Here is a 16,510-nt window from a genome sequence, read left to right as displayed (position 1 = left end):
ATCATGTGCTTCCGCATTGCGCTCTATTCATAACAGAAAGATAGATGACTAACTTGACATTTAGTTGATAGATCACTAGGAATGATAAAATGGTGGATGATGCTCGAGTTTGTACTTATCCAACCCCAAATCTAAAATTTAGAAAGTCGAACTTAAGCTCATTGGAGTTAAAAATAATGATATCATCTTCGATCATGTTGAGTTTCGGGTAATCCAAACTGATAGGAAGCCAACGGAAATATTTATTCTATTGATGCTCACATAGAATTAGTAAATATAATGCAATATCTTTTGTCATGTGTACCACCTTAACAAATTCTACAGAAAATTCAAAGTTCTACAAGTCTTATGTATATACGGCCCTAAAGATAGTAAAATAACATTAATGATGTAGTACAGTTGAAGGAAATATAATAAAATATGTATCAATGAAATATGTAGTTAGTGAAATAACATCAAAAGTTTTATTTATATATGCATTCTGTTTGTAAATATAAATGGTTCAGGTGGATTTGGGGTAAGATATTAGTTGTACCATATCCTAATTCAAATCTGAAAGTTGAACTTGGGTGATACCCAAACCTAAATTCAATTATAATAATTTTTTTATTAAATTTGAGTTTGAATAAATACATATGAATTTGGTTTTCATTGTCATCCCTAAATGATGTCATATATAAACCTAAAAATAAGATTAAAAGATATTTTAGCACATTGGCAAATCAATGCGTTGTATAAGTATTTTTCCCGGATTTTGGATAGTTACCACCCGACCCGTTTTGAATGCCGGGTTTTATTCATATTCAGATAAAAAAACAGAACAAAACGTGACAGTGAAGAAAAAGCAACAATGGCGGATCTGAAGAAGGATGGTATTTTGACCTACGCTTACCTTCTTCTCTACATTGTTCTCTCTAGCGCCCAAATCTTCTTCAACAAGGTTACCACTTACCACTAATTCCGGGGAATATTATGATGCCGTGAAATGTGCCTTGAACTTGAACTAATATCGATGAAAATCATAACTGGATTCTGTGATGATTTAGCAGATACGATGTTTTTGTGAATGTTATTTTATAAATTTTTAAATTGTTTTGGGAGATAGGTTGAATTTGAGGCGTGAATGGAATTCATTGGAACTGAATATGCTGATAAGGGATTTGTAAGTCGTGGCTGGTAGTTGAATATTGTGTTCAATTATAATGGAAAAAGTTTATCTTGTTTGGTTCTGAACATAGGGTAGAATGTAAGAGAACCACAGTTTTAAATTGCGGACCACATGTGATGATAGCCGTAATTGCGGTTTCATACAGAATCACAATGATGTGAGTGCAATGCAACCGCATCAGACTATATTTGGGCCGCATCGCAATCGCATCGGGTCACATTGATATCAAAAATAATTTTTTAGTCACAAAATAATTTACACTGTAACGGCACACAATTATAGTAACTGCAACCATACTTTAAAACACCGAAATTATGCAGGTTTTTATAGACCAATTTAATGTAATTTTTTATTTTCCGTGGTGGAATGCTTGGGGTTAACGTATAAAATGTAAAAGTAATATACATAGCTAGAAAAAAATTTGTTCGAATTTTGACAGTATTCAGCTAGTGTAAAGGGTGGTTACTGGATGAATACAATAGTTACATACAGCATGGGTACACAGTTTATATACGGTTTGTTACTCTTTATGATATTATTACAAGTCTTTCTTTAAAGTGAGCACAGTTAGTGTCACACGGATATCCAAGTTTTGGACATGGTACATATGGTTAATAAGAGAACCCATAACTATGGGATGTAATAAGATGGCTGAGATCACTTGTGTATTTGAGATTCAGATCATGCAAACTCCTTTGGCAAAAAAATTCTGGTTAAAAGGTTCTGTCTGTCTACAATTTTTCAACTGCTAATAGCCAGTAACGTCGCGTCAGCTTCTTGTCTGGATTTAATGTTGGTATTCTATGGTTTTGTTGTCTTTTGGAGCGATCCTTCAACCTATTGTTGTTTTCTGTTTTGTTCAATTTATGTGCTTGATTTTTAGTTTTCAATCAAGGATAAAATGCATAAAAAGTACTGTGCTGTTATTATGCAGCTCATGCATGTTATGATTTTTCACTCAAATTTGTTAATTGCAGTGGGTTTTGTCTTCTAAAGAAATAAACTTTCCTTATCCTCTAGGGTTGACACTACTTCACATGATCTTTTCCTCTGTTGTGTGCTTTGTATTAACCAAAATTCTAAAGGTACGTTTGTGCATGTTTGCGTTTAGTGTGATATTTTATTTAACCAATTACTATTATGCAATATGGATAATTAATCTGTTTCTTGCAGGTTATGAAGGTTGAAGAGGGAATGACTCCTGAAGTGTGAGTATTTGAAGAAGTTGTATGTAGATTAATACCTGATTCATAAGGTGTTGTATTTGGGAGTCTTTGGTTTTATAATACTTTATTTTGTTGTTAGTGGCTGAAATTATTACCGAGGTGTAGGTAGAATATTAAGAAGTGAGATAATAAGACGTTTATTGATTGAGAAAGAATAGAGCACCCTGGTGCTAAAAAGCCTTTGCTATGCTTGTGATCCAGGGAAGGGTTGGACCCATTGTGTAGGTCTATGATAGACAGCCTTACCTTCTATGTGCGTAATGTCGATTCCATGACTCAAACCCGTGAATCCATGACAGCATGACCTCAAAGGTCACATGGCGACAACTCCACCCATTGCGCCAATGCTCTCTGTCACCAATTGAGATTTGAGAATGTATGGCTTTATGCCCTTTAGTTATCCGATCATGTGAAGGATTTTAGGAAGAAGTGAAACTATTGAAGGTATATCCTTTTAAGAAGTATAATGTGGTGATCTGCAGAAATTGAGTACCAAATATCGAGTTGTAGAACAATCTAAGGATAAATCTTGGTTTTGGTCGACCTTGATTTGTTTCATTCATAATTACGTGTTTTGATGCTGGCTCATCTTAGTCACGGTCAAACCAGTATTTCATGTAGTTGGTTGGATGGGTTGACAATGGATGATCAGGAAAAAGTTAAATAATACAAAATATTAGCTTCATCTTAGCAATTTGATCCCTTCGATCCCATTTCCCAAGGTTTATTGATGAAAGCCTGCAGTTTATTTTATGTGTCACCAAGGTACTCGCGATATAACGATGATAATTTTGGATTAACTCTTCACGGAGATTTTTAGTCCAGGGTTAGACATTATTATGACTTATGAGTGTTTATTTCCAATTAACTAATATAAATTGGATGGTGACACCTTCAGTATTTTGTATTACCTATTTCCAGACAAGGATTCAAGCCATTAGTCTGATTGCCATTCCACAACTGACACTCTATGTCTAAGTCTTCAAAAAGTTTAACTGCTAAATTTGATTCGAAAGCTAACGCTAGTATTCATAAGGTTACAAGTGACTGGCCTTAGAAAGTTATGATTCTTCATATTTGGTGATTAGGCTCTTTGGATTTCATCTTATTGATATTATCGTCTTCTTTTATATGATTTTGTTTTGTAAGAATGGGCTGGTTAAATGAATACTTGTGGGTTTGCATATGCATTGTATGTGTGTTTAATAAGTTTCTTAAATTAGATGTTATGTGCATTAATTATTTTTTGATAGGCATGTGCCTTAGTAGTTGATTTCATTAGATACTTATGATGTCTCCAAATTCCGGTTGTAATTCTATCTTAATTATTTCAGATATGTGACTTCAGTAGTGCCAATTGGGGCTATGTTTGCAATGACTCTTTGGCTAGGAAATACTGCTTACCTGTATATTTCTGTTGCATTTGCACAAATGCTGAAGGCAATTAGTAAGTTGGTTATCCATAATAGATAGGCATCTTTATTCATTTATGGTATCAATTGGTGGAAAGTAAAATTTCTAAATTTTTATGCTGATACATTCAAAACAATAAGATATGTTGGTTAATCAATTTCCGGTAGCTGTACGATATATAATGACTGTATATTGGTGCAATTTATGTTCTCTCCAGTACAACCACTAATTTTATAATTGTTCTGATTTTTTGAATGTCAAATACAGTGCCTGTAGCTGTTTTTGTGCTTGGAGTAGCTGCAGGACTTGAAGTAATGAGCTGCAGAATGCTTTTAATCATGTCAGTGATTAGTTTTGGTGTTCTAGTAGCTTCTTATGGAGAGATAAACATTAACTGGATTGGAGTGGTTTACCAAATGGGAGGTGTGATTGGTGAAGCTCTAAGACTTATCTTCATGGAGATTTTTGTTAAGAGGAAAGGTCTTAAGTTAAATCCTATATCCGTTATGTATTATGTCAGTCCCTTCAGGCAAGTGCTTCTTTTCTTAATTTTTGTTGCTATTGACAAAAAATTTAAATACATTATTCATACTGTAAATTAATGCATGTTAAAGCAATTTTGCGTTGTTCTCCAGTGCACTTTGTTTATTCCTTCCATGGATTTTTCTGGAGAAGTCAAAGATGGACGATCATGGACCATGGAACTTCCCACCTGTTTTGCTTATCCTCAACTGCCTTTGTACTTTTGCTCTGAACCTATCGGTTTTCCTTGTGATGACACACACAAGTGCTTTAACCATTCGTGTTGCTGGAGTTGTCAAGGATTGGTTGGTTGTCTTACTGTCTGCTATTCTGTTCGCTGATACGAAGTTGACAATCATAAATTTGTTTGGTTATGGAATTGGTAAGTAGCTGATCTTGTTTGACCTTCTAAATTTTCCTTTCTCATTAGATATGCCTGCAAATTTTTCATGGCATTTCTTGCAAATGCCTTAGAGTAATTCTACTTATTCCACTATCCAGAACCACTATTAGCTCAGTATTGTGTGCTCCCTGAAACCTCTGCATTTAGTTTTTCTAAACCAGGCAACAACCAAGCAAACAAATACAGGCCTTCATTTTGAATAATGTTTTGAGCAAATCTAAGATCAAGAAATAGCCAGGTGGCCATAATAGTTGGATATTAACTCGTAGTATGCTACTGAAGTACAAAAATCTCTCCTTTCCTTTTATCTCATTTACTTTTGACGGTGAGGATGGAGAGTGATGTAGCATATTCTATATTTAGTTTGTGGTTATTTTACAACGATTTTTTCCGGGAAATCCCCAACGAAAAATACACACTATTCCCTATGTTCTATTAGAAGTATTTAGATTCACTGATGTACTAATTTGGAGCATGGACACATGAAGTTTGTTAAGCTGATTAAGATAGGTGATATGATTGATATTTGACAGAACATTTCTTATAAAAGTAAAAAAACTGTAATATTAAAATGAAATGGTTGAGTATGAAAATTATAATAGTTCTATGTCGTGGATGTGAAGCAGCTATGAATCTTGATAAATGTGAATCTAAGAGAAAATATGAACTTTCATGCAGCCATTGCAGGGGTAGCAGCATATAATAATTTCAAGTTGAAAAAAGAAGCTTCTCGAGATACCTAGGATGCTTCAGAGCATGAAGAATCTTCCCAAAGGCAACAAAGTCTCAGCTTTTACCAAGTAGATAAGTAGCATCCTTTTAGTTACTCTTGAGGTATGTATATAATATGATGCATCTCAACATATCATTTTTCTTCCCAGTTTTCCTTCCTCTTACATAGTATTTCCTTTTATCTCTTTTCCAGTTTTCTATATCCTTTATAGAAGTTGATGTGAACATTGCAGTATATAAATGACACAGCTCTCACATAATATTGTAAGAGGGCATCGATTGTTTGTGTATTAGAAAATATAAGCAAGCATCATTGCTGAGTTTGTTCGATCTTATAAACAGTTGCAGCTGACTATAGATCAGGGAAAGTAATGTGCATATGTAGTATAAAAACTTCATTCTTACAAATATAGTTGCTAGGCCATTGTTCATGGCATTTGATTTTGAGGAATTTGAGGTCATTCACAATGATTATTTGTTTGAAACAATTCCCAGTTTCATTGTTCATGTAGTAGATTAAAGTATTATAAACAGTTGCAGCTGATATAGATCAGGGAAAGTAATGTGCAGATGTAATATAATAACTTTATCTTTACAAATAGAGTTGCTTGGCCATTGGCCATGTATGGTATTTTTAGACTCGCGAATTTTCAGCACCTCTAGTGTCTGTTTGCGAGTTAGGTTTTGGAGAGTAAGGAAATGAAGTTTTTGAAAGAAGCCATTGATTGAAGATTTGAAGTGAATTGGGTTGAAGTTTGAAAGCAATCACAAAAAACTAGAACACAATTTTGTATTTGCCTTGTGAAAAAGTGTAGAGCCTTAGAGTATTCATAATTGCATTGACCAATTATTATATAACATTATGTAATGATGTTGACATTATGATATCTGTATTGACTCAAATGAAAAGTGGTGTTTAATCATTTCATGCCTTCAAGTAATGTTTTTACGCCACAAATTTTACAACTTCCCTTGAGCTAGATATGTTAGTTTATGCCTATCAGAAAAAAGATATGTTAATTTACATTTAATTCATTGTGTTTTTTAATGCCTCATTTATCCCTCTATAATTATTATTTTTCTACACTATATGCTCTAATCAATAAAAAGTTAAATAATGATGAGCTTAAAAAATACATTAATACTCTCTTAAACTTCTAAATGTGATAGATAAAAATGAACATAAAATTAAGCGACTAATCACATAAATAAGAACAATTAAAATACAAAAATAAATATTTCTAATAGTATAATAATATATGATTTATTGAATATATAAAAAAAAATCTTTAGATTCACAATTTGTTACAATCAAAACTTACTTGTAAAGCACAAGTCTTCTTTTAATGATATACATTTTCAATGTTATTAGATGAATGCATGTTTTAGGCAATCATTTCATTCAAATAAGGACTTTGCACAATCTTAATACACAAGGGAGGAGGAGGACCACAATGAAAACAAGAATGTAGCTTTTCAAGATTATTGACCAACCTCAACTTTATTTATATGAGAAAAAATGTATTTACCGATAATGTATAAGTTTTGTGCACTCTCAGTATATCATTCAACATTCAAGTTTAATCCGGATAGACTTTGAAAAAATAAAAAATGGATGATAGATGATTTACTGATTGTGCCTAAATCTTTATACTATAGTAACAATGACTCACATTAACATTACTTTTTATAATTTATTTTCAGTATATTTTAATAAAAACTTATTAGAGAAACCTGAAAATAAACTTTTTTTTAGCTTATTCCAAAAAAACCTATTAAATAAGCACTTATACAACCAATGATTAAAACTTTATCCGAGTCGGGTCAAGCTCTAATGTAAATGGGCTAAAAGTGTACCAAAATATTTTTTTCTACTGTGTGGAACACTTCCCTCATCTTCATTTTTTTCCCCTCACTTCCTCCAACACTGTAAGTGCTCATTCTTTTTTTATATATTTTTCTTAACGCTTTGAGCCCGCATTTTGTTACTTTTCAACTTCGTTTTCATCTTTCCCTGTTCAAATACTAGTGAATGGTAGTAATTAGTAATGCATAGGAACAGCTCCATTAGAATATGCACGGTATGTGTTTGATAAAATGTCTGAAAGAAATATTCAACTTCCATGCTCAATCAAATATTATAACACATAACATTGATAATTTTGGCTTTGTCTACCTTTAATATTTTATAGAAAATTTGATCATTTTGTATGTTTTATGCAATTGGTTTTCGATATACTCGAAGGTACTGCAACCTTCTCGCTAGGTATACTTGGTTATGCATTAGGTTGATAAGCATGTCTTGTTAACTATTTGTTTGAATTGCTTATATTTGTAGTTTGTTTAATTTGTTTTGGATTAATAGCTTCATGCTTTTCATAAGAGAAATTCTCAGCCAACTTTAATGAAAGATGCAGGATTCCGCAAAGTCAATACATGAATTGTGACTGGTCAATGATTACAAACATCTATTACAATGCAGTGATTTAATATAATTCTATTGAGTTTATTCGGGGTAGAGTAATTTTTCTAGCTTTTTGTCGTGTGTCTGACAGATATGTTGAGAGAGTTTGACATGTTTCTGTTGTGTTATATGATTCATGTTCTTAGTTTTTGTTTTTCAGTTGTTGCAGTTTTAGTTCTTCATAATTTATTATCGTCTTCCACTTGTGCTATTTTCTTTTTCTCAGTAGATTCTTCTTTCATTAAAAAGAGAATAAGGATTTCCTTTTTTATTTTGTTTTATTTTTATGATAGATAGTGGTGACAGTGGTGTAGACTCTAGAAGAAGTATCGGTGTGTGCAAAATGGGGGGAAAGGGTGTGATATGGGCGACAGCAGAGGATTTGGCTAAAAACAGAGGAAAAGTGTTGTCACTATACCGTCAAATACTCAGAAGCCTGAATTCCCCAGAGCTGCAGCTCAGCTTCGCAGCAAGACTGACAAGGAAGGCAGAGGTTCGAGGAATGTTCTGGGTAGGTTCAGATGAACGATCCTTACATAACATTGCTGATCTCATTGATGCTGCTGAGTACTCTCTCTCGTTCCTCAAAAAAGGTCAACTCCCTCCTCGCTATATCACTTGATACTCAACTCATTCCTCAACACTTTCTTCCATCATTTCTATCCAAACTATTCTATTTCAAGTGGTCGTTATGAAATGCAATGCTTTTGTGTGATTATTTATTTATTTATTTATTCGAATGTGTATAACTGTGTATCAGAAAGATGTATTATCAGTGACTGAGCTTCATATGTTGAAGTTTTTACATTGAATAATGCTTGATGCACATCAGCACTGAGCATATCACCTCAAATGGCAGAACTAGAGTGTGAGTTTTCATAAAACAATTGTTATTAAATGGCGAGTGCTGACGTGAGGTCATATATTTAAGTGTGTGCGTTATTGTTTTATTCATGGGATATAAGTTTTTCTAGAGATCAACTAAACAGTATATTGCTAGTAAGTTCCATTGTTTATTTATTCCAATCTGCAGTATGAGCCAATGTCAGCCTCATCCCAAATTCACAATAATGGCTTAAATTCAAGGATGGTACTTGAGTTTAAGCACAAATAATTAATCCCAAGCATTGTGTTAGGTTCACTTAACTTATGATTGAAGAGTATTAGAACATTTTTTATGGGTTCGGAATTCCTATTCAATCAGATTATCTGGGTCTTAAAAATGCTGGGCAGTTCCAGTAGCATACTATTTCATATTGTTTAGGCTTTTTACCACGAGCCTGAGGTGGTAACTCATGGAATGCAAATGCGAAACTAGTTTAAAAGATACTTGGCTTCAAGTTCATAAGCCTGATATGGCATACTTATCCATTCATTTGGGATTATTTCATGAAAATTTTGTGGCTTTTGCAGGATTTATTTGCTATTAGCCATTTATACATGTTTAACTGATGTCTTGACCTTCTGAATAAAAACAATTTTGACACTTTGTAAGAAGGTTTTTTTCATGAGTGAGGATGCTACATTGGAGGTTGTATTGTTGTGTCTTCTTCTCACTTGCCAATGGCTTTTCTCTTGCCTAAGTTGATGCTTAAAAGTTCGAACATTTTCAACATGTGTTTGGATTGGCGTTTGCTGCCCTTCAAACGCCGGTTTCGCGAAAAAGCTTCACTTGGTAGCTTTTGCTCAAACGCAGGTTTAGCAGAAAAGCTTCACTTGGTAGCTTTTGCTCAAACACAGGTTTGGCGAAAAAGCTTCACTTGGTGCTTTTGCTCAAATGCAGGTTTGGCTAAAAGCTTCCCTTGGTAGCTTTTGCTCAAATGCGCCTTTGAGCCATGACATTGTGAAACAAACATACACTGAATAAGTTTATAAACTTTAAGGAAATTTTCAAATCTGTTTTGGAACTGCAAAATTTTGGATTTAGCTATATTGGGTATTTCACAAAAATTACTAACAATAAGCAGATGATTTATTTATTAAATGGAATGTAAATGTGTAATTATCCACAAAACTTTGTTCGAGTATTACACTATATAACCTGTCCAAACACCAGAAGAAAATGATCCTGGCCTAGAATTTTTACAGCGACTATGAATCTGTCTATAAAATCAATAACCTGGCCATTTTAACCCTTTATAATTTTCTTGGTACTATGTGGGTATCATATCACCATGTGGGTAAAGAACTAATCTCTTTTGAGGTGTGTGATTATTCCTCCTAACAAGTGTCACTCTCCAAACTTGAACCATTGACATTTTAGTCATCGTAGGATAGAGCGAGACCTTATATTACTAGACTAACGTTTTGTTGGTAAACAATTATAATTTTGAACAATAGCCAAGTGTTAATACTATTAGATATGGTTGGTTATATGAATGAAATGATGTTATAACACTATCATAAATCATGATGTTATAACACTATCATAAATCATGATCATTGTCTATTGTCTATTGGCAAGTCATTTTAAACAATATAAAATTGAAAAAAATAATTACTAATGGCTTGGTTCTGAACAATAGCTAAGTGTTAGTATTATTAGCTCTGGTCGGTTATATGAATGAAATGATGTTATAACACTATCATAAATCATGATCATAAAAAGAAAAAAATAATTACTAATGGCTTATAGAGGATATAACATCAATAATTTAAGAGAAAAATATATATGCATTATCCATTTATGAGTTTTATGTACTATCATTGTATCATTTTTACTTTATAAAAGAAAAATATAAATAAATGATGGATGATATGACGTTTATGTATAAATTTTTACACTGATAATGTATAGATTTTACACATAATTTAATACGATTTTAAAACAAATTAATGATGGCTAAGTCGTTAATAATGTGATGAATATTTCATAAAAAAATCATTGTCATCCACTTTTTTTATTATTAATGGTTCAAAACCTAGTAAACATTACGGTAAATTATAATGTCACTTTTTGAGTTTTGGTGAAATTATATAAAATATTTTTTTATTTTTTACACATAAAAAAACATTTTTATTTTTATACATATATTACACTAACTGTCTCTGTACGATAAACAAGTGTGATTTTTTAAACAAAAAATGTAGTAATTGTAATTAACTTAAACAAAATATGGTATATTATAGAAAAATACAAATAATATACGAGTCAATACATTTTCATTATTTTTTGTTCGTTACAATATAATATAAGAATGATTTAAACAATATACCCTTAGAATTATTGATGCATTTTGTAATGAACTAAAAATAATGTAAATGTATTGACTAATATAATATTTGGACTTATCTCTACAATATATTATATTTTGTTTAACTTAATTACTTTTATTATTTTTTGTTGTGTAAAAAATAAAATTTATTTCTCATGCAAAAATAGTCAGTATAATATGTATAAAACAATTAAGGGTTATTTGTATGTATAAAAAATAGAGGAGCTAATTTCACTAAAACTTAGGATATAGTAACAACATAATTTACTCTAAATATAAATATAAATATTTAGGCCTCCTAATACAACAATTGGGCGTGGTATAGTGGGATAACATCCTTGGGCTTTAGGAAAAAAATAGGTGTGGGTAATGTTTTCCGGAAATTTTAAGTTTAAGTATATATTTTTGTAATAATCCATTTATATAAAATTATTATTATATAAATAATAAAATTTATGTATTTGGTAAATTTATTATTATATTTCAATGTTAAATTTCATTATAAATTAGTAATAAAATATATAATTATAGAATAGTAGAAAAATATAATATATAAAAGACTATTGGACCACAAATTGAAAATAAGAAGTACCATGATCTTAGATAAGCCATAAGTAACATGAAAAAGACTAGAAATGCTAGCATATTAATTACTATAAATTGATTACTTATAACATAGTTTGATATATTCCACATTTATTTCGTAAAGACCAGATTGTTTTCAATCCTACTTAGTACTTACATTCTAAAATTGTTCCAAGCTAGTTATTTCAGTAAAAGTAATCATCTCATCAGGTTGTTAGCCATGTCACATGACATGTATAAATATCTTTAGAAACTATTTAAATTTGAGCTTCGTATTATATTATTAATCTAAAGATTTATACACATTCAATAATTATTTATCGTTGATTTATATTACTTTTCTCGTCTTTAAATTTGAATAATAAATGATATTAAGAGTATATAAATCTAATACACTATCGGTGTATATATTTTTTCTCTTTAAATTTTTTCCCAAATGGGAATAAATTAATAATTATTGATATTTTGAAATCCATACTGATAAATTATTCTAATTATTTTATTTATTGTACAGTGATTGAAATTATAAATATGGGTCGTCATTTCATGTCGTCCATTAATGGATATTTTTCAAACAGTTAATGAAACATTGTTTTTTTCAAAACCATATTACTGATTGATTTAAAATTACAGTGATTGATTTTATAAAATTAATTTGAGGGGTTGATTCATGAAAAAAGTTCAATTGCAAATTTAAAGATTTAATCAATGAATTAATTTTTCTAAAAATGAGTTATTGGTGATACATCAGAATCATTTACCCCAAAAAAAAAAACATTGCTGACGTAAGCCATGACATATGGGTAGGAATCAAACCTTACTAGTAGTTGTTGCTTCAAAGTTCCCATGTGCACAAAGAATGTTGCTCTCATATTTGGTTGTACAAAATTTATTTTATCAATTTTAAACTTTCTACCCAATCTATTAAATAATTATTCTAATTCACTAAAAATTATTAATATTTTATATCACACAAGTATAAAATTTTGGATTTAATATGTATATACTGACAATATAATTATTTTTATATCATCACAAATCATCTACTATTCATATGTTAATCACCATTAACTTTTAAATAGAAATAATACAAATCAATATGAATAATATACTGATATTGTAAAAAAATTTACACTAACAGTGCATAGATTTTAACTTCTAAATTTTTTATATGACCAACACAACATTCATCTCTATGACCGATGAATGAATTGTGTATAAACATTACACCCATATATATTAAATCTTTATTTTTCAAATTTGTAATAAAAAATAGTAAAAAGATGTATTGTAAAGTCATGTTGAATAAGTTAACAAATAATTTTTACTCAACTAGAATGTCAAATAATGTATATTATTTTTTTGAAATTAATATAATAATAAATTCAGAAATGATGAATAATACAATTATAGTTATGCATATTAACAATTTTTATACATTATTAATATGTTATTAGAGTTTAAAATCTGTGCACTGACAATGTCATTTTTTTACACTGTCAGCACATTATCCACCATTGATTTGTATTATTTTTGTTTGAGAGTCAATATGGTTAATAAATCAATGGTGGATGTGACTGACAGTGTAAAAACACTTACACTGTCAGTGTGTACATATTAAATCCATATTATTAATCTTTTGTTTATTGTCAACTATCATCAACTCCTGTAAATAAGTATTTAATATTAAATTCTAAATAATATGCTAATAATAAAAAGTTCTTTATATATTAAATTCATAAAGATAACCTTTTCTTAAAAGCAATAAAACAAAATCATAGATATGGGATAAAATCATAGATATGGGATAAAATCATAGAATATGGCATCACAAAGTGAAACACACTAGGCGGAAATCTTGACTACGTACGTTGTCTTTAGTTAGAAGGTCCTAGAAGCCTACAACATTTATCATTCTTGTCCTCTTGTCTATAAAGCAAGCAAAGGGAAATCCTAGAACATACCATAACATACATTACCAATTTATTATGACTTCAACTCTGATCTAGTACTTGATTCTTAGCTACTAAAATATGAAGATGAAGTTTTTTAAAAATTCTTTTATTTATTTTTATTAGAAAATTACATTTAATCATAATCGTTGAAATAATTTTTATGTCATATCTCTTAATCTCATCAAGAGATAATTCTCACACATTTATTGTAGAGTATTGATACCCTGAGTTTTAGTGAAATTACACAAAAATACTCATCATTTTTTTACACCTACACAAACCTCCCATAATTTTTATACTTTCATTACACTTACCACCTCTGCATAAGAAATAAGTGTAATATTTTAAACAAAAAATATGATAAACGCAATTAAGTTAAACAAAACATGATATATTGTGGAGACAAGTCCAAATAATATATGCGTCAATATTTCTTTATTATTTTTGGTTCATTACACTATATTATAAGAGTGATTTAAACAATATTTCTTTAGAATTGTTGATGCATTTTGTAACAAAAAATAACAAAGATACATTGATTTGTATATTATTTAGACTTGTCTACACAATATATCATATTTTATTTAACTTAATTGCATTTATCACATTTTTTGTTTAAAAGATTACACTTATTTCTTATGCAGAGGTGGTCAGTGTAATGAAAGTATAAAAACTAAGGGAGTTTTGTGTAGGTATAGAAAAGTGAGTGATGATTTGTGTAATTTCACTAAAACTCAGGGGGTGTCAGTATAATTTACTCTTTATTCTATTTCACAAATCAATTAAAATTTTATTTTTTATTTTTAATTTATTTATTAATGTGACAATATTGATCAATAAAAGACACACTTGACAACAAGTGATTGAAGTTTAATATATCATAACCATAGTGGGAATATATCATTTATCTCACTTTTCATATTAGTTTATGTAATTGATTGAACAAAATTACTACTTAATTGTAATTATTAAATTTTTTCTAGTTAACCATATCTTCTGAAATATGAAATATGGAGGTGAGACCTTGTCAACATATGTGTACCCTACCGTAACATGTGGTCATTTCACATTACCACTGGTAACACCCATGCATTCAAATTTTCTATAAATTAACCACTTTTGTTCTTATCATTCCTATCTCATACTCACCTTTTTTTCAATCTCTGATATTTTTTTTCTATGTTCTAACTTATCAATGGCAGATGAAGTAGTTCTTCTTGATTTCTGGCCTAGTCCTTTTGGTATGAGGATCAGAATTGCACTTGCTGAAAAGGGTATCAAGTATGAGTATAAAGAAGAGGACTTGAGGAACAAGAGTCCTTTACTCCTTCAAATGAATCCAGTTCATAAGAAAATCCCAGTTCTCATCCACAATGGGAAACCCATTTGTGAATCTCTCATTGCTGTTCAGTATATTGATGAAGTTTGGAATGATAGATCTCCTTTGTTGCCTTCTGATCCTTATCAGAGAGCACAATCAAGATTTTGGGCTGACTATGTTGATAAAAAGGTACCCTTTTCTGATTCTTGCTTAGTCTTAAAACTCATTTCCTTGTAATTGCTTTTTATGATATGATACAATGATGTAACTTTTTGCAATTTCTTTCTTATTGTATGTTGTTAATTGAGCTTTTTTTATACTGTTAAGTAATTAATATCTCTTTCGAGTGCATAGTTGTTCCTCCCAATAAATGTCTCTCATAGAAGAAATTAAATCATTAATCTTTTGGTCTTTATGATATATAACATTATTACACTAACAAAAGTCCTTTGTTTGATTGTTATTCATTCAGCTGATGTTGGAAAAAATTGACTTAATTTAATACATGCATATAACATCAACAATGAAATCTTTATCTCACGGCCTAAACTACAAGGATCAAACAACATTAATTTCATATATGCATATGAAGGTAAAATGATCTAATGTTGAGTGTTTTAATTCTTAATTTCAAATAGATATATGAGGCTGGAAAGAAGATTTGGACAACAAAAGGAGAAGAACAAGAAGCTGGCAAGAAGGAATTCATTGATGCCCTTAAAGTGTTAGAGGGAGAGTTGGGAGACAAGCCTTATTTTGGAGGAGAAAAGTTAGGATATGTGGATATATCAGTTGCTCCATTCTACACTTGGTTTAAGGGCTATGAGACCTATGGAAACCTCAATATAGAGAGTGAGTGCCCCAAGTTCATTGCTTGGGCCAAAAGGTGTTTTCAGAAGGAGAGTGTTTCAAAGTCTCTTCCTGATCAGGAGAAGGTGTTGGGGTTCATTGTAGATTTGAGAAAGATATTTGGAATTGAGTAGGTTTGATGCAGAAGGGCCATCATGAAGTTCTAGTCTTTCTTTGATCTTTTGCTTCACCTTTCAAATAAGTATGTAATAAAATGGCACTTAGATGTGCCTACCTTTATGTTTTCAATAAGAGTTTATGGTTTTTGTAATACTTCATGATGTAACGTTGATGTGTTAGTTGCTCTCACAAAAGAGTATTTTTGTATTATTATATACTTTTGGTTACTGCTTCATAGTGTCATGTGAAACTTGTTCATTAGATATGTTGCTTTCAATTATATGCGGTGACGGTTCTCGATGCAGGTCAGGGCTTGCATTTACTACCAAAACTTTACAAGTAGGGATGACAATAGGTATCCGAATTTGTGGGTACGCACAAAAAATACCTACAACGAGTTCAGTCTAAGTCCGTATCTTTGGATCTGTTGGTAATAAGATCCGAGATTTTAAGACCTGCTATTAAATGGGTTTGGCCCCGAACAATGAGGTACTCAAACCCATGAGTACCTGGACCCGTTATTCCTTCCTATATATA

General features: G+C 30.7%; 2 protein-coding genes and 1 pseudogene across 2 annotated transcripts; all 3 read left to right on the top strand.

Moving 5' to 3' along the window:
- LOC109347065 lies at positions 781–5,544 on the top strand (annotated as a pseudogene).
- On the top strand, positions 7,740–8,836 carry LOC109348046. The gene is made up of 2 exons (XM_019588236.1): positions 7,740–7,907; positions 8,222–8,836. Exons 1-2 carry the CDS (start codon positions 7,901–7,903, stop codon positions 8,548–8,550), a joined length of 336 nt encoding a protein of 111 aa, XP_019443781.1. The 5' UTR covers positions 7,740–7,900; the 3' UTR covers positions 8,551–8,836.
- Positions 14,835–16,165, top strand: LOC109348044 (probable glutathione S-transferase). The gene is made up of 2 exons (XM_019588233.1): positions 14,835–15,193; positions 15,643–16,165. The coding sequence occupies exons 1-2, from the start codon at positions 14,879–14,881 to the stop codon at positions 15,985–15,987; spliced, it is 660 nt and encodes a 219-aa protein (XP_019443778.1). The 5' UTR covers positions 14,835–14,878; the 3' UTR covers positions 15,988–16,165.

The sequence above is a fragment of the Lupinus angustifolius genome, chromosome LG05 (assembly GCF_001865875.1).
Source record: "Lupinus angustifolius cultivar Tanjil chromosome LG05, LupAngTanjil_v1.0, whole genome shotgun sequence".
Classification (NCBI taxonomy): domain Eukaryota; kingdom Viridiplantae; phylum Streptophyta; class Magnoliopsida; order Fabales; family Fabaceae; genus Lupinus; species Lupinus angustifolius.
This window is presented reverse-complemented; position numbering and strand designations above follow the sequence as displayed.

Coding starts and splice junctions, on each gene's coding strand:
- LOC109348044 (XM_019588233.1), top strand. CDS start 14,879: ATGGCAGATGAAGTAGTTCTTCTTGATTTCTGGCCTAGTCCTTTTGGT. Junction 15,194..15,642: donor CTGACTATGTTGATAAAAAG/GTACCCTTTTCT, acceptor AATTTCAAATAG/ATATATGAGGCTGGAAAGAA.